Source organism: Elaeis guineensis, chromosome 16 (genome assembly GCF_000442705.2).
Source record: "Elaeis guineensis isolate ETL-2024a chromosome 16, EG11, whole genome shotgun sequence".
NCBI lineage: Eukaryota > Viridiplantae > Streptophyta > Magnoliopsida > Arecales > Arecaceae > Elaeis > Elaeis guineensis.
In genome coordinates this window covers 34,130,473-34,149,353 of record NC_026008.2, presented here as the reverse complement: position 1 = coordinate 34,149,353, position 18,881 = coordinate 34,130,473, and the positions used below count along the sequence as shown (strand labels likewise).

At 35.2% G+C, this 18,881-nt stretch overlaps 2 protein-coding genes across 2 annotated transcripts; both read left to right on the top strand.

The window, feature by feature from the left end:
- The first annotated feature begins 3,154 nt into the window (after positions 1-3,154).
- On the top strand, positions 3,155-3,924 carry LOC105059462 (uncharacterized). Its single transcript, XM_010942758.3, has 2 exons — positions 3,155-3,378; positions 3,491-3,924. Exons 1-2 carry the CDS (start codon positions 3,246-3,248, stop codon positions 3,688-3,690), a joined length of 333 nt encoding a protein of 110 aa, XP_010941060.1. The 5' UTR covers positions 3,155-3,245; the 3' UTR covers positions 3,691-3,924.
- Positions 3,925-4,078: 154 nt separating this feature from the next.
- Positions 4,079-17,447, top strand: LOC105059463 (cytokinin dehydrogenase 6). Its single transcript, XM_073249715.1, has 11 exons — positions 4,079-4,328; positions 4,422-4,508; positions 4,626-4,916; positions 4,990-5,080; positions 6,333-6,469; positions 6,552-6,668; positions 13,129-13,679; positions 14,486-14,613; positions 14,842-15,114; positions 16,692-16,957; positions 17,050-17,447. The coding sequence occupies exons 6-11, from the start codon at positions 6,613-6,615 to the stop codon at positions 17,351-17,353; spliced, it is 1,578 nt and encodes a 525-aa protein (XP_073105816.1). The 5' UTR covers positions 4,079-4,328; positions 4,422-4,508; positions 4,626-4,916; positions 4,990-5,080; positions 6,333-6,469; positions 6,552-6,612; the 3' UTR covers positions 17,354-17,447.
- Positions 17,448-18,881: the final 1,434 nt, after the last annotated feature.

Sequence of the window (18,881 nt, the reverse complement as noted above, 5' to 3'; positions counted from 1 at the left end):
TTAGTAAAATATCAATGGATGGTTAGAATAAAATACTGAATAGTAATATAATATTATATTAATATTATCTTAATATTTATATAAATATAATATTAATATTTATTATATTTTAATATTATTTTAATATTTATATTAATATTATATTACATTTATATCTATATTAGTAAATTTATTATATTAAAATATTCATATTATATTAATATAATATTAATATATTAGTATTATATTAACATAATAAATTATTATAGTTTAATATTATATTATAATATATTAATATTATATTTATATTAATATAAATATAATATTTATATTTATATAAAGTTTATAAGTAAAAATGTATGGTTTTATACCTGCTAAGGGTATAATAGGTATTTTATACAGTTTTTCGAAAAAAATATATGCTCATTCAAATATAAATTATTTTATAATAAATTTTTTTTTTATAATTAATTAAATATATCAAAATTTTATTTTTAAAAAATAATTTTTTAAAAAATTATAATTATTTTTTGAGAAAAAAAATTTTTTCGCAAACCAAGTGAATCTGAAATCCAGTGGCAGAGCACTGCAATGTAAGCTTATTGGGAAGGTATCAAATCCTGAGCACCACTAGCTTGGCTTGCTGAAAATTATAACTAGGCTGGATTACATTCAAGTTTTTGGAGAAACACTTGAGCTCATTTAGGACTCCAATGGTGATTGGAAGGTTGAAAATGATAGATCAAGAATTCGAGTCAGAGCTCCATAAGAAAGCAACCATCTAGTTTGGTCAACAAAAATATAGTAGTGGTATCTAAATAGAGCACCAGACAATTGATTACCATTCTACCAAAGAAAAAAAAAAAAACAATTGATTACCAAGCTGATATCCTTCCAAAAGAATATATCATTACAAGCCCCTTGTTAGGCTCTAGAAAGTTGACTTAATTCATGTCAATAGATTAATATAACAAATTGTATATCTTGGAGGCCAACTAACAACTTCGTTTTTTGTCCTGTTAATTGTATACCTGTTGGATTTTCCACTGGCTGGAATCGCATTTGCATCCTTGTCCAAATCGTGTTAAGTGCACGGACTCGAGGCCTTTCTCGGGTAAAAAGTCGAAAAGTTTGGATTTTCAACTTCCAAATACCTTTCGGGGGTACTTGACTTGGGACCTTCTTTGGACTTAAGAACCTTTTTGCTTTCTATTTTGTCCCACTGTTGCCATGTGATTGTATACATGTTCATCCTCGGACATCAAAATGGTCTAAACAAAAACAAATGCAAGTCTTAGGAGTAGCATAATAAAGAAAAGTTTAATGTAAGATATAATTTCACCTTATAAAGGTGTTGTGCGCACGTGTCAAACAGTTGTCGGGGCGAACCACACCTCGGCCCACGAAGTATTGTCTGCTCCGACTGGATCCGGACGGGGAGCATTGCCCTGTGGTCTCCACCGGGGGCGAGTCCTCCCAACGTCACGCAGACGGCCTCACGATTTTGTCCTTACCCTCGACGGAAAAAGGTGCTTCGTGAGGGAAGATGTGCCCGTATTCACATGCACACATCAGAGTTGCTCTATGTGAGACTATTAAGGAAGATCCCCCACGGCCTGTCCACAACAAAAAGTAGTAAGAAACAAATAATTTTCGTATCAACGGATCCCCTACATTCTATATGCTAACTGAATTTCATGTTACTTGAGTGCATAGGCAAGTAGGCCTAAATTTTGTGGCACGAGTAGAGATATGCCACTTTTTTTTATAAAGAAAAGAAATTCTCAGTTGGCTAAACTGGTCAGCAATTGAAAGACCAATAGTTCCTCAAGACACACTAGCCTATAAGATATTCCCCTAGCCTGGATTTAGACATAGGAATATGTTCCCCAGTTCATATTGCTAAGCCCCAAAGAATGGAAGCTCGTAATCGAACATGTCAGGGCAAAGGCAAGCATGACCTTCGGTATGATGCAGATTTCTTTTAGATCATGATTTTATGAGAAATTATTAGATGGAATCATGCTACCACATCGGATATAGGCAAAGCCCATAAAAAACCTACACATCAACTATTCCAGCTAGTTCCCCATTAAATGCCAACTATGATTAACTATAATTTAATAGGAAAATAATCATTTAGTGGTTAAGCATGATTCTATCTGATAATTTTTCTAAATGATGTACTTGGCTATTACCTCCATGCCCCCTTACTTCCCCTTCTTGTCATGCATCTTACCTATCATTTTTTTCCCAGATGGAGCACGCCAGCGATCGCCTCGCCACCACTGTCAAATCTCCCCCAAAAGATATTCGCCCCTTTTGAGCATTGCTAAGAAGTGGAGGATAACGATGGTAATATGAGTCAAAACTTCGAATTTGCTTTCGTAATCAAAGATCTGAATTCATGCCCGGCAACCACTATTGATGAGATCTTCTCCGACAAATAAACTTGCCCTATGTACCTGGTCTTCAAATGGGATATCTGTAGAAGTGAAAGCGGTGCAATTGTCATTGAGGATATTATTGATTAAGTAGAGGAACACATCATCAAATCATCATTATCATCATCAGAGATGGACAAGCTAGATGCAATCCCACCGAAAATGTACTGCATGTGGATGCGAATAGGGACAGATGGGGAGTTCAGGTTGTCTGGTTTACTCCTAGCAACTTTTTCACTAAGTGATTTTTTTCCTACTAAACTATGGTTAACTATGGTTAATATTTAACAAAGAACCAACTGGAATGATTGACGTGTAGAGTTTTTATAGACTTTGCCTGTATCCGGTGTAGTAGAATGATTCTATCCGATGTAGTAGAATTATTTCAGATTCATAACTAGCTTGTTTAGAAACTATAACAGGTTGAGGATCGGGGCCAAAAGGGAAAAGATAATTACACAGATGCAGTAGTTAAGTTGAGTCGGTGAGGTCCAGCATTGCTCATATTTAACCCAATGCAACATTTAAAAAATATATTTTATAGTTTTTTTAAAAAATAGCACGCATGCATGTGGAAAGAATTTATATTAATGAAAATTTTCCACTATCATTAATGTTGTTGATAGTAACATCGTCCAAAGATAAATAAACCTTCAAAAATCCATCATCTCGGATGATCTAAGATGCCGACACGTGGTACGACACCGATCGTCTTCCGTCCATCACACTGCCTTCGCTTCGCACCAATATGGAGGGCCACTCCCGCCCCCGATAAATCGCTCCCCATTTCCCCCAATTCCGAGCGAGCGAGAAATAGGGACGATGGCGTCGGTCGGTGGAATCAAGGGCTTCTACCGCGAGAAGAAGAAAGGTGGAGTGACGAAGCCCTCCCCTAAGCCGCATTCCGCCGCCGATCGGGCCTCCTCTTCCACTCTCAGGTCCTCCGACGTCCAAGGTAAGTGGTACCCTCCCTCCTCGCAATACCATTCGGTTTCCATCCAACGAGTTAGCGTTTGATTCGTTCATACTGTTGGCGGCGGTGGTGATTGGACTCGGCGGGAACGCAGAGCAAGAGAAGGAGGCGGAGGAGAGGCTGAGGCAGTTCGACATGGACATGAGGTACGGGCCATGCCTTGGTCTCACCCGGATGGAGCGCTGGGACCGGGCGGCCGCCATGGGCCTCAACCCGCCGCCTGAAGTGGAGGCCATCCTCCTCAAGTGCTCCTCCACCGCGGCTCTCGAGTGCCTCTGGGAGGGCCGCGTCTAAACCAGTGAATCGATAGGTTGCCCTCCACGTAGATGGTGAAAGAAAGTGGAGATGCTCCTTTTCTGTTTGTTCTTTTGTGTCGAAGAAAAATGTGCTCCTTTTCGTGTCCCCACTTCATTTCCTGTAATATGGCTTGGCTTATCTGAAAGTATGACTTCTAGACCAGAAACTTTATTTTGTACTAACTTTTTGGTGAGAATTCTGTATTACCTAATCCATCTCTTTTGTTGCTGACATTCTGAGAAATCTGGGAACCTATGCGTGGTTCATCTGGATGCATCTTTTCTGTTCTATCACGGGGAAAGTATTTAAATTTAAAGATTTCAAGTGGATACTGATCCAAAACAGTGAACTGGGATTTCTCTGAAGCTGCCCATTTGTGGAAGCCTGTGTGGATTCTTAGCTACTATGGAGAATGAGGAGAAAATGGATTTTTTTTTTTTCCTTTGTTGCTTCTAATTATTATTGTTATTTTTTTTTTTTGAGATGACAGCTTACATCTTTTCTTTTCTTTCGTATTAATGTTCCTTGTTGCATGTGTTGAGGAGGAAGAAGGACGAGCGTAATTTTGAATATATGTTGCATGCAACATAATTCTATCTTTGGTGGCTCCCCATCTTTCTTTATAAAACAAGGAGGTGCGAGAATCGCTTGGAGGATTCATTCTATTGTTATTGATATCAAGATAGTATTGCAACAGTTTGAGAAGATTAAAATTTATCTACTCTCAGTTCTCCAGATTCCAGCAGTGGGACTTGATGACCACCAAGTTTGCCGGTGTGTCCAACATCCCCTTCATCCTCATCCAGCTCCCACAGGTTTCCCTCAACTCCCACGCCACCCTTTTTGCCATCCCCTGGCTTGTCAGCACCAGCATTCTCCATCCACCCTTTGTTGCTTCTATTTTATGAAGAAAGCTTGGCAAATTGTGGCAGGGGATGCTAAATGGCCTTCTGGGGAACCTTACACTGCTGTACTTCTTCACCGAGAAAAAGGAGATTGAAGCCATCATGGTGCAAACTCTGGGTGTCATGTCGATTTATGTGGTCACAATGCACCTGGCCGTGTCCAGGGCTGCGCCGCTGCCTCACTTCATGGCGATCTCTGCCATTGCAGCATCCAGACTTGTCTTGAACTTTATGGACTACATTAACGGGCTTAGCCAAGGGATGTCACTGCTTTGGAAGGATTTCATCACAATTACCAGGCTCTCTGTTCTTCCTCAGGTGAGTTAGGTTGTGGTTTTGGGTGTTTGGTGTGTTCATGAAAGCTAATGGGTTTCTTGTGATGGACATGCAGGTCATGTGGTCTACGTTTGTTTCCATTCATCCCAAACAGTATTTTGCCGGGAACTATCTCTTGCATCATGGCAGTTGGAGTTGTCATTATGGTATGGTTGCTACCTTGCTTCCATTGTCCATGCTTTTCATCACAATTCTGAAATTGGTGGACTTTCTAGGCTATTAATGGGATTTCTTCTGATCAAAGGCTGTCAAGAGTGGAAGAGAGATAACCAATGGTCCATTGCCCATCGATCAATCTGTTTGATGAGCAATACCTCCTAATTGTTTGGAAAAATATGTTGTGATTTGTAAATTTTAACAGTAAAGGCTAAAATGCTTGGATGGCAAGGTGAAAAGGAGGACGGTTTAAGATGCAATGCTTCTTGACCTCTGGAACAGGGTGAAGGATGATTGGTTATCAATAAGATTCCTTTATTTTGCAGTTACTTCAGAAGATAAGTAGGGTGTTTTAGATTAGTGGATATTAGATGATTGACATGTATGCTGTAAGCTGCCATGTTAATATTTCTGGTAGGTGATACTCATTAGTTGATTACTTGGTCCATATTTTGAGTTCTATAAAGAATAAGTAAACTATTTGTGCTGTCACACCTTTGTTTTTGACCTTAAACAAAAGTCACACATTCCTCTTGAGAGTCCTTAGTGAGGAATATATTAAACAATTAATAAAATTGAAGATCTTAGTGAAGTCCAAGCATCAAGTAAATAACCACATTAATATAGTTTCAGCGCCAGGATAAGAAAACTCTGTAAACATTTCGTCAAGTCAATACTACTTTCACCAGATCCGGTGTAATTAATATTAAGGGAAAAAGATAGAACTATTCTCATAGTTTGTGAGGTCATGGACCTTGCTTTTTTTAAGATTTTATGATTTTACCATGAAATCAGTGGGAAATATTGACTCATAAAATAAGTAAAGTGACTTACAATTACTATGACTCGCAAATGCTAGTTTCATGTCAGGGCTTATCAACATTGTCTTCTGCATGTTTGTCATTCCCGTTGATTTTTCTCATATGATATCCCATATAATAACAAAGTCCAATGGAAGTCTCAACTGTGGTTTTCTAGAGTCTAGGCTGCTACCTGAGTCCAAAAGTACCTCTGGACTTAAACCTGACGATGACCCAACTGAAGTAAATGATCTGATTCTTACCACTGCTTTTAATCGTTACAATTTCTTTATATGATGCTGCATAAGAGGTTTGGTTATCTGCAAGTAGATTCACTTGATGCATTCTTATTACAGTTTTATCATATTGAATATGGTTATTTTCTTTTGAACAATCTATTTCTGAGATTGTGTACTTTCTTTTTAACAGTTTTATTTTATAGGTAACTCTCTATTCTGCAGACAATAAGATATGCAGGCTCGAACTGGGAAACTTTCTGAGAAGGGAGTAAAATTCGTTTGGTCAATATCTGGATGGACTGGCACTCTACTCTTCATGTGGGTGCCAGTCGCACAAATGGTATGAGACTGCTTTCTCTTCAAATCTGACATTGTATGTCTTGGAACATTCATCTAATGTCTGCGTTGTAATGTATGTGCAGTGGACAAGCTACCTCAAACCAGAAAACATTAAGGCGTATCAGCTCAGACATATTGCTTGGCATGATTGGAAATGATCTTACGGCACCACAGGCAGTATTTATTCGAAATCTGATGAGGTATTTAATCTTCTCAAGTCTTTTCTGATTACAGATGGAGATACCTGGAAATTAAATAGCTACTTTCTGTTTTTGAAAAATTACTTAAACACTTACCAAATGAGAAAGATAATACAATTACTGTTGTATGGTCCCTTCTCACGTGGAATCCACAATCTTAAAAAAAAAAAATTTAAAAAAAAAAGAGAAGAGTCTAAGCAGGATAAGTATTAGTGTGGCCTTAAGTGTTCTCGCGAAATAAAGACGGTGGCCGCAAAAATCCTTGTATGGTGCAGAAACAAAGATGGGGGGAGGGGCATAAAAATTAGTATTATTTTATCGAACAATCAGATAATTGATTGTATTTTGATTTTGATAAAAAATTAATATGTTATTTCTAGCATCGAGAACTATAAGTTGAATGATTTCAATTTTTGAAAAATCTTCTCCATTAATTATTTCAAAAATCTATATATCTGATGAGATATGCTCTCTATTTATTGTTGAAATTTGTTTTATTAGTAATGATTATTTTTTATTATGAAATCCGAGATTTATTCTTGATGATATATTTATGTAATTTTTAGTTGATATAAAGAAGACTTGTAATAATTTTATTATTTTAAATAGTAAAAAATTCATATTAAAATTATGGTATTTTTTTTATGTATTGCTTAATTATTTTTATTTATTAAATTGTCAGATTAGATCATAAAGATTATTATTGTTTTGTCATATCTCATTTAATTGGACAAAAAAAAAATTTACGACATTATTGTTCATGATTATAATTTTTTCTAACCAAATGGTATCAAAGTAAGGTTATTATTAGTTAAATTTTTTTGTATTGATTAAATAAAAGAATATATGGGTGGAAGTATGGTTAAATTTGAAAATTTCGAATAGAAGATTTATTATTCTATAAAGATTTGTATGATCCAATTGAAGGGAATGGTGCAAAATCAAGTGAGAAAACTTAACAAGAGTAGTAGAAAATAAATAAGAAGATAATTGGATTAATCGGGCAATGGATAGTTGATAGTGTTTTTAATCATGTTGTCATGGAGACTAATGCTTATAGTTTATGAAAAAAATTGGAGTCTTTATGTATAAAAGATTACACAAAATAAAATATTCACGATCAGAAACCTTGTGAATATGCTCCATATGGAGCATAAGGAAGAAAGTTTTGTTGTTGAACATTTAAGTAGATTTCAAGATATAGTAAATTAGTTGGTTGCTATAAAAATAATACTAGGTGGTGAGTTGCAAGTATTATTGTTGTTCAACTGTTTGCATGTCGGTTGGAAAACTCTATTTGTATCATTCACCTAATAGTGTAGTGATTTTAGGAATGATAAAAGATAGTATGCTTAATCAGAAAATTAGAAAAAAAAAATAGGATGTGATTACACAAGCAGAAGCATTGGTTACAGGAAGATAGGGAGTAAAATTAGAAATTTATAAAATTTTAATAATTATGATAAGTCAAGGAGAAAGTTCAAATTTTTAAAAAAAATCAAATATTTTTATTATGACAAACTGAGGCACATAAAAAAATGTAAAAAATTTAAAAAAGAGCCAGCAACGGAGAAAAGTGAAGAAAAGAACAAAGAAAGAGATATAGTAGCAGTTGCATCTAATGTTGATATCACCATTATTTGTAATGATAATTTTATGAACCTTACATACTATGGTTGTACTTGAATTGTTAACTTAGATACCTCTTTTCATATTATTTTTTAATGTGACTTCTTCACATCTTATACCAGAGGTGATTTGGTAATGTCGGGATGAAAAATGATTAACTAAAATTATGGGTACGAGAGATGTTTACTTGAAAAGTAGAATGTTTTTAATAATGAATAATCATTCCGTGACGCTTTCTGGCACTCTAAACCTTCTAATTCTTTTATTCATCATGATACTAGGCCAAACCTCTTCTTTGCAGCAAACTAAGTTGCCCAACATATACAATCTTCAACTGAAGACTGTTGGGTTGTGGTCAAATGCATTTTGCATTGTCTAAAAGCTACTGTCACTCAGATTTTTTCTACGGTCTCATCCAATTGAACTTAAAGTTCAACAAGCGGATATTATGTTTATCTTGGCTTTAATCCAATCTCTTGATCTGTTAAAAAGTAATCTACTGTCGGCTGATCATCAGTAGAGGTTGAACATAGAAGATTGGCCCATGCTACTGTTAAAATTATATTGATTTTTGCTCTCTCTTCAATAAACTTCATCTTCCACTCTGGACCACTTATCTCATTTGGTGTGATAATATTTCTACCTTCTCTATTATATTTAATTCAATTTTTTATGCTCGTACTAAGCATATTTAGCTAGATTATCATTTTGTCCATGAAAAAGGTGGTCCATAAAGAATTGGATGTCCAATTTTTTTTTTATTATTTATTAAGTAGTTAATATCTTTGCCAAAGCTCTACATCCTAGTCAAAAGCTCAACATCCCAACTCACCCGTTTAGCTTGAGGGGGTATAATAGTAGATTTGATTCGCATGGGCCTCAATTACAAGATATGTTAATATGATTGTCATTTCTGGTATATTTAAAATACAAATTTAAATTTTAATTATGAGCTATTGATAGCAGATTTGATTTATGCAATCATGAGATATACCAATATGAAATCATTTTTGATGCATTTTGAATTTAAATTTGAATTTTAAATATCAGCTATTGATGGCATTATACAATCATAAGATATGCTAACATGATTATTATTTTTATTTTTTTTATATAGGTAGGTGATCACACACTCTAGTGTGAATACAACCCATGAAGTCAGAAAATAAAAGATCTTGTAGGATCTATGGGCATATTTCATCCTGTTGTTAGGTTCAGTCTCCAATATGTTCAGTAACATAAGAAGCGACCGAGTCTGCCGCTTTGTTCGCTTTTCGAAAGATATATCGAATAGACATCATGGCAGACTCTCAAAAGGATGTCCAAATGTCATGGAGAAGCAAATGGACCTCTAGCTATCTCGTGTCATCCCAGATCTAATCGATAATGGTTATCGAGTCACCCTCTATGTAGATCTTCTCTGTTCGTAGCTTTTGTCTGGCATAGATAAAGTCCATTCAATCAGCTTGAATCTCAGCTCCCAAGATGGATGGCTCAAAAAGATAAGATTCCTTTGTTGCTAGTAGCCTGCGTCCAGACTCTCAATGACAAAACCAGCACGATCCTTACATTCTTGATACTGCCATCAAAATTGATCTTATCAAACCTCGAGGGAGGGGCTCTCAGAAAATAAAGATAATCCTCTAGTTTGCTATAAGAGCAGCATGGGAATTTCAGGATTTAGGAATGTCAAAGGACGGCCCGACAGTATTGATATAGCAGCACTTTGCAACTAAACACATAGCTCTCTTTAGCACTCGATGTGTAGGTATCATCTTGGTATCGAAGATGAAATTATTTTTGAAAAATCAGATCTAATAAGCGACATACGCCATCATCACCTCAAGTATAGGTCGACCCCAGTCATGCTCTGACAAATTGCATGCAGGAAGGGGTCCAGTCAGGGGCCGCAGCTTGCCTCCCAAGACTGCCCCCTTGTCCTTCTCCAAATCAATCTCGCTCTCAAACAATGGGTCAATTCATCCTCCAACCCATAGATCAGATAGGAAGCTAAAAGTGATTATTATTTTTAATGTAATTTAAATTTAAATTTAAATTTAAAATTTGTAAGTTAAATCTAAATGAATTGGATCAAACTTTTTCTTTATGTTCTGTATAATCATAAGTCTATAAATATAATATAATACAATAGTGACAATTTGAGACTATTGTTTTCATTCTCCACAAATCTTCTTTTCTTTGTTATTCTCTAAAAATTTTCTCGCCTTTCTATATTAGCTATTGATAGCAGTTTTATTTCATATAAGTATGAGATATGCCAATATGGTTATCATTTTTGATGTATTTAAACATCATTTAAATTTAGAATTCATTGAAAATGATAATTATGTTGGCATATCTTGTGACATGAATTAAACCTGCTGTTAGTGGTTGACATTTGAAATTCAAATTTGAATTTAAAAAATATATAAAAAATAATAATCATGTTGGTATATTTTATAATTTAGATATGTATAAATCAAGTTTGTTATTATATCATATTCGAATAACAAAAATAAATGTAGTGAGTGAAATCTACCTCAAGAGAGAGAAAGCCTTAATATTTGCTCATAAGGGCTGAAACAAATTAATTCCACCATTATTTTTTTGTTAATCAAATTTATGCAATAGGTTTTTTATGGTAATCACATTTATGGAATGTACTAGTATATAACCCACGCTCCATGGTGGAGCCTAAGTGAAATCAAAAAATTAAAATATTTTATTAATATATAGATTTCTCATATAGTATAATATATAATTTTTTTATTAACTAATGAATCTATATTCATACTAATCATCTTTTCATTAAACTAAAAATATAAATATCAAAAAAAAATTTATAAAATATTATTGAATTGAGAAAAATTTTTAATAAAAATTAATTGAAAAAATAAGTGGTAATATTTAAAATTAAATTACCTCTAGCATGATCTTTTTATCCTTATTTCATTATTTTGAATCCATGTTACAAATAAAATCTAACAACATTTTTTTCGAATCGAAGCTAGAACAGAAGTTCTAAGTACAAAATTCCTAAATATAAAATATATAAAAGTTTTTATTACAAAATATAAACATACAAACAATATAAATGTATCAACACAGTAAAAAAGTATTCAATAAAAATAAAAAAATGAAATATTTAAAATAACTTATTTCTCATATGAATATGAAATGCAAAATTATTTTATTTTAATTTTTTAATATCAATCTAATCTTGAATTGGTCCTCAGTTAAACCAACAAAATATCCAAAATAAATTTGAAAAAGTAAATGAACTTCGTATTTTAATCCAAACATGGTTATTGATTTTTTGAGCCCATTTTGAAGGATAAAAGTAAACTGATCCAGCACAATATATCTTGATCAGATAAAATCCGAAAATAGATTATTTATTATTAAATTTTAAAATCAATCAGTGAATATAATCCATAATTTTAAATTTAATTTTTTAATTATCAAATTTTAAACTGTATATATATACACACACACACACATACACACACACACACACACACACACACACACATACATACATACACACACACACATACACACATATAAATACACACACACACACACCCACACACACACACACACACACACACACACACATATATATATATATATATACACATATATATATATATATACACATACATACATAGATATATATATACATACATACATACATATACATAGAGATATATAAATACACATGCATATACATACATATATATACATATACATATATATATATATACATATACATATATATATACATATAGATATACATATACATATATACACATATACATATACATACATACGTGCATACACATATATACATACACACACACATACATGCATACATACATACATGTATGTTGTGGCTTCTCCTTTAATATAGTGTAAAGATATGATATAAGCAAGATAAAATATTATTTGGTATGTTTTAGCTAGTTTTGCAGACTATTAAATATAAATTTCTATTGTTAGCCTCGTCTCCGGATCACTATCCAAATTGGATCATATCATCAAAACTGGATGTCCACATTCGCTAGGCTCCCTTCCCAATTATTTTTATATGAATGAAAGGATATTTGTTTGCTGTGATCATGTCTAAGATTATGGCTACAAATCACAAATCCCTCAAATCACTCTTATGTATAGTTAATATGATATATCATTATGGCCCATACAAGATACTATATATAGTTGGAAATAGGAGTGGATGAGTATCTAGTCTATATTTATATCCATCAAAGAAAAATGGATATGGATATGGATAAACAACCATCCGATCCATGTCCAAATATGTGTTCTATTTATGACCATATTTAATTTTATATCGTTGTTATAAACTTTTAAGGGAAATATATAATCATATTAGTATAGTCTTAATTTGATTTACCATCCATTTGTTAATATTTTTGATTCTACAATCATAAATTTTAATTATTTGATTTATATACATATTTATATCCATATTTTTAGTATCCAATTTGTATCTATATAAATTTTTATATCCGATTAATATTCATATGCGTATAGAAATATATGATCCATATTCAATCCGATTTCAGTCTTATTAGAAATGCATTCCATATATAGCTAATTACATATACCATATATACCTGACTATATATACCATGTATAGCCGACAAGATCAGTATATATAGGGGGTCTTTACCCACAATTCATCAAGTGTCATTCTCTCTTCTGTGCATCCAAGTTTTGCTAAATTATTTCTTTAAACTACTTCCTATCCCCCAAAACCTTTGTCACACCACCTTATGGCCATGTTCATCTCCTCTTCCATTTACAGCGAGCGAAAGGCCCAATGGTCGAGCATACTAGCGAGAGAGCTTGAAGACTCCAAGACTATTTCCAGAATCCAAGTGGATGATGATGCCATCACCAATGCCTCCACGGACTTTGGAGGCATTATCAAAGGCCGCCCTTTGGCCATCTACTGCCCATCATCGGAGGATGACATTGCCCGGCTTGTTCGTCGCTGCGGCATGTCATCAGAACTAATCACTGTTACTGCCAGAGGCCGAGGCCACTCCGATAGAGGCCAGTCGGTTGGTGATAATGGTATAACTATAGACATGAGATCTTTAGCTCGGAGTGGCTACCGGAGGAGGATTAATGTATCGTCGAGTGGTTGTCCGGCTCCTTTTGCCGACGTGGGAGCCGAGCAGATGTGGTCGGAGGTGATGCATGAAACTTTGAGGCATGGCCTTTCGCCACGCACTTGGCTGGACTACCTTGACCTCACCGTCGGTGGCTCCCTCTCAGTCGGTGGGATCAGCGGGCAGACCTTCCGCCACGGGCCGCAGGTCAGTAATGTCTACGAGCTGGATGTCATCACTGGTATATACATATATATGTACGCGCTTCCTTTGTTTATGTTTTTTTTTTCATTTGGACTGCCTACCATAAACTGGTATACCTAGGAAACATGAATGCGACTTCTCTAAAGTACATGCGATGCATTGTGCAGACCATCTATTGTACAATGGATAGCTGCACGCTGCTGTACATGACAGTGCATTACACGGCCTGCATCCATTTGTGACCATCTATCTATCGTGCAATAGATGATGCGTGCAGTGTACAGCAAAGAATCTGTGCTCAGAAAATATTGCTTGTTATATGATTGTAAAAGAATGACAAGATCCATATGATCGAATCCTTGGCCTCTTGCTTGAGAGTAACAGAGCTGATGCAATATGCAATTTTGGGATTTAGGGTTGTATCTTTCGCATGCAAAAGAACGATCGATCTTCTTTCATAACGTGGATCATTGGGTCACATCCCGTGCAAGCATAGCTCTTGAAGTGACCATTGTGTGATATAATAGTGGATTCGCACAAAGGTGAATCCTTCTTTTGTGCAAAAGATGCAACCACTGTCCTACAATTTGTAGGTGAGTTAACAGGCACGTGTGGAAGCAAGCAGTATGCAATGCGCATCACATTCACATGCAATTAGATTCAATGGCTCTTGTGAACGGCATCCATCAAAGTCATGCATTGGGCTACTTGTGGACATAATACACGAGACCTTCGAATTTGATCCACTAATTATAGGCATGCAAAGCAATTTATTCAGTTACTCAATGAGTTAAAAATACTTAATCATGTTGTCTCTTTACATTTCTTTTTGGTGCAACACAGGTAATGGGGAGCTAGTGACTTGTTCCGAACACCTCAACTCCGATTTGTTTTATGCGGCTCTTGGAGGATTAGGCCAGTTTGGTGTCATCACCAGAGCTAGAATCGCCTTGGAACCGGCACCCACAAAGGTAATTAGCTAGAGCAGCATAAACCTTTTTGTGTGTGTGTGTGTGTGTGTGTGTTCTTTTTTGGCCATTGATAGGCTTGTTCAGAATGAAAATGAGCAGGCCAACTCGTTTAGTTAGCTTAACAAGCTGAGCTTGAACCCAGTTTCATAGGCCCTATCTATATTTTCTAGGGGAAAAAAAAGCCTTGTCTATGTGTTTGAGGTTATTTGACAATGTGATTACTTGCAGGTGAAGTGGGTTGGCTTGGTTTACTCGGATTTTGAGGCCTTCACCAAGGATGAGGAGTACCTCATATCCCTTGATGGAAATCCCGGGAAGAAGAAGGGCTTTAACTATTTGGAAGGATTCCTCATTACGAGTAGCACGATGAGCTGGCGATCTCCTTTCTTCTCCAAGGTGGACGTGGAGAAAATCCACACCCTTCTTTCCATGCACGAAGAGGTCTACGTAATCGAAGCAACAATTGACTATGATGATGACAACTCGTCCACGATTGACCAGGTATTCCCAACATTTTTTATTCTTCTTATCTAATTCTTAGATCCATTAGCGTATTACCTGTACGATGCGCCGGATGCATTTTTATTTAAAAAATATATTATATTTAAAATATTTTTATTAATTATATAATTATTTTACAAATAATATTATTTAAAATTAACTATTTTTTATCAATTAAATTTAAGAAATTCAAATAGAATGCAATCAAAATAATGCAAAGAAAAAAAAATAATAGCCAAAGATCAAGAGAAAAATGATGAGAGTTTGATCAATGGAGGACATCCAAGGTAATGTAAGTATAGGGCTATAATTGTGCGGGGTGATACCAACATCCCTACTTTCTCCTCCATCAGTGGCTTGAATGCCTCCTGCTTGTCATTGAGTTAAATAGCACCAGCTTCAGCTTCCCCATCGCAATCACAACCCTTATCCCAGAGGAAGAGAATAAAGGATGATGATTGGATCAAGATAGGAGAGAGAGAGAGAGAAACCCCTATCCCTCTATCAGAATATGCTCATTCTTACCTAATCATTTTTCGTACCTGTACAAACTAAAACTTCAAAAAATAAAAGATCACATCCCATGTTGCACCATGCTAAACCCGAATATGAAAAGATGCAACATTTTAAGGTGGTCGTTTGGTCCGTTGTCTCATAGAAAAAAGCTAAGAAATGCTTATCTTTTCTTAATAATATATATGATCTAATTATAACCTCCTAATTAAACATATTTAATTGCCCACTACCTTCTCAATTGGCTACCTCTTAAACCTTTTTGTGAATCATGAAAGTTAAGAAAATTTATTACGATTAGATTACCTTCATTCAACCTTTAAGTCTTTTCTTGAATCATAAAAATTAGGAAAATTGAATGTCAAGACATAGCGTATTAAATGCATACCATAAATGTCAAATATGGACGTTTACCTTCTCATAATACTAGATAATTTTCTAAACATTTATCATAAGCGTCATCTTAAATATAGAAGAGTTTCCATAGAAAAAAATACGGAAGAATTATAGATATGGCATATGGAGGCTCAGCCGAAGACAAAACATCCATTTTAATATATATATACATATGCATATGTATATATACATATGTATATGTATGTATATAGATATGTATATCTATATATATGTATGTATGTATATGTGTATCTATCTATCTATATGTATGTATATGTGTGTGTATCCCAAGAATATGCTATGAGAATCCCATATAATTTTGAAGATTCTATTAATATTTCTACAGCAATTTCTTAATGAAAAATATATAAAAATAAATTTCAGAAATATGATAATTTTTTTAAATATCTTGCTCCATGATCTTGAAGATTTCTTAAAGAATAGAATTCTTTTCGACCAAACGCTTAAAATGAATATCGCTCATTCATATTCCCATTTCAGAGCCCAATTTTCGCCAACTAAACATACCCTACCCGAGTCCCAGAGCCTTGGTGTGGTTGGTCTGTGAGTCTTAGCTTCGATATAGATCAGATCTCAATCAGATGCTTCAAGTCGATTCAGTTCTACGCGTCCAACACTTTTCTGTTTTATGTTTTTTTTTCTGGCAGGACCTGGATTCTATAACCGAAGGACTGAAGCATTGCCTCGGGTTCAAGTTCACCAAAGATCTCTCCTACGTGCAGTTCCTAGACAGGGTCCGTGAGGAGGAGAAAAAGCTCAGAGAAGTCAACTTTTGGGACGTCCCCCACCCGTGGATCAACATGCTGGTGCCCAAGTCTAGGATCTATGACTTCCATGAGGGCGTATTTAGGGGCATCTTTCAGCAGCATAAGCCCACGGGTGTCATCTTATGTTACCCTTTGGGCAAGGACAAGTAAGGAACCAGTTACACTTGATGCATGAATGAAAACATAACTTGGGTTTTGCTCTTGTTAAATTTGGATATGGTTCTTTGTCTGGTGTCAGGTTTGATGGGAGGATGTCTTTGATGTTCCCAGAAGAGGAGGTGTTCTATAAGATTGGGCTACTGCTGTCAACCACCCCTGATGATTTGGACCGTGTCCTGAAGCAGATTGATGAAATGTTAGGGTTTTGCGATCAAAATGGGATCGGCATGAAGCAGTACATGCCTCACTATGAGAAGATGGAGGATTGGATGAAGCATTTTGGTTCAAAATGGGAGTGGTTTGTCGAGATGAAGAAGAAATATGATCCCAAGGTGATACTAGCTCCGGGGCAGAAGATTTTTACTTGTCCTCTTGCTGAGTAACCTATTTTTGTTGCCAATCAACTGTGATAAGCTTAAAAAAAAAAAAAATTACATATGTATACGAATAAAATGAGCGTAGGTCTCATTCCCATGACTTCCGTGTTTTTCTTTGTAGATTCTTAAAAAAAAATAAAAATAAAAAATTACGTTGCTAAAGGAGACCTGTAGCTTTTTACCAAAGAAAAAAAGAGATCTGTAGCTAATGAATTGCAAAGTTCTAATAAAATTGGTTGGGTAATGAGTTCTTTGCTCATTAGCTTCCCTTTTCATCCAAAAAAAAAAAGGAAAGGGGGCCAGCATTGCCTTTCCCTAGATTATGAGAAATTATTGCCTACACTAAGTGTACCACGTGGCCGGGTGTGATGGTGCACCAAGATGTATACTTGATGAATGGGGCCTACAGGAAGCAGCGGCTGTGATTGGCTGTGTGAATGTCTGAATGACCATGTGCTGCATGTTTCTCCCAGACAACCCTAACCAGCTGCGCAAAGTGACAATCAAAATGATTTGTTTCTGAAAGAGTCTTGGTAACATTTTGTTTGTATTGGAAATAAGAGATGGGACATGTTCAAGACTCTTTCTAACTTCACCTCGAGTGAACACCTCTGCTCTGTGTATGCTGCAATGGCCAGAATCATGGCTTTAAATTTGAGTAATTTGGAATGAATCATGGACTCCCATCATGTTTGTCATGTGCTCTTCACATATTGTTAACAATCAAACCACTAGATCATTTTGCTGCAGTGGATTAGAGCACTGCTATGCAGCGGCTGTTGTCCAATGAAATTCTACCCATTAGGGGCATGCCTCTTGGCAAGTCTCTAATCCATGTCTGTTTGGCACCTTCCACTACCTTTTACTAATTGTCCATGCTTTTCATCACAATTCCGACATTGGTGGACTTTAGAATGAAATCATGTTTCTAGGCTAGAAAGGGGATTTCTTCTGATCAAAGGTTTCAAGAGTGGAAGAGAGATAACCAATGGCCCAATGCCCATCCATCACTGTTCGATGTGCAACACCTAATTTTTTGTAAAAAAATATGCTGTGGTTTGTAAATTTTAACAGTACAGACTAAAATGCATGGGTGACAAGATGAAAAGGAGCATCATTTAAGATACAAAGCTTCTTGACCTCTGGAACAGGGTGAAGGATGATTGGGTTATTAATAAGATTCCTTTGTTTTGCAGTTTTTTCAGAAGATAAGTAGGGTGTTTTAGATCAGTGGTTATTAGATGATTGACATGTATGCTGTAAGCTGTCATGTTAATATTTCCAGTAGGTGATACTCCTTATGTGCTGTAAGCTGTCATGTTAATATTTCTGATGGTTATTAGATGGATGTGGTGAAATTAGAAAGGATAGAGTGAAAAATGAGAATTATAGAAGAATTACAGAAATTAACCAGAATTGAGGACATATTGATGGAGTAGCTAATGAGATAGTATGCACTTGTACAACAAAAACTTGAGGAGGCTGTCATAAAGAGAGGTATCTGAGTCTTTGTCTAGAAGAGGAGGGAAAGACT

Excerpts from the sequence above, each read along its gene's own strand:
- LOC105059462 (XM_010942758.3), top strand. The coding sequence starts at position 3,246 with ATGGCGTCGGTCGGTGGAATCAAGGGCTTCTACCGCGAGAAGAAGAAA. Across the intron at positions 3,379-3,490 it reads CAGGTCCTCCGACGTCCAAG|AGCAAGAGAAGGAGGCGGAG; the intron begins GTAAGTGGTACC and ends GCGGGAACGCAG.
- LOC105059463 (XM_073249715.1), top strand. The coding sequence starts at position 6,613 with ATGATTGGAAATGATCTTACGGCACCACAGGCAGTATTTATTCGAAAT. Across the intron at positions 6,669-13,128 it reads TTTATTCGAAATCTGATGAG|CGAGCGAAAGGCCCAATGGT; the intron begins GTATTTAATCTT and ends TTCCATTTACAG. Across the intron at positions 14,614-14,841 it reads TGGAACCGGCACCCACAAAG|GTGAAGTGGGTTGGCTTGGT; the intron begins GTAATTAGCTAG and ends GATTACTTGCAG.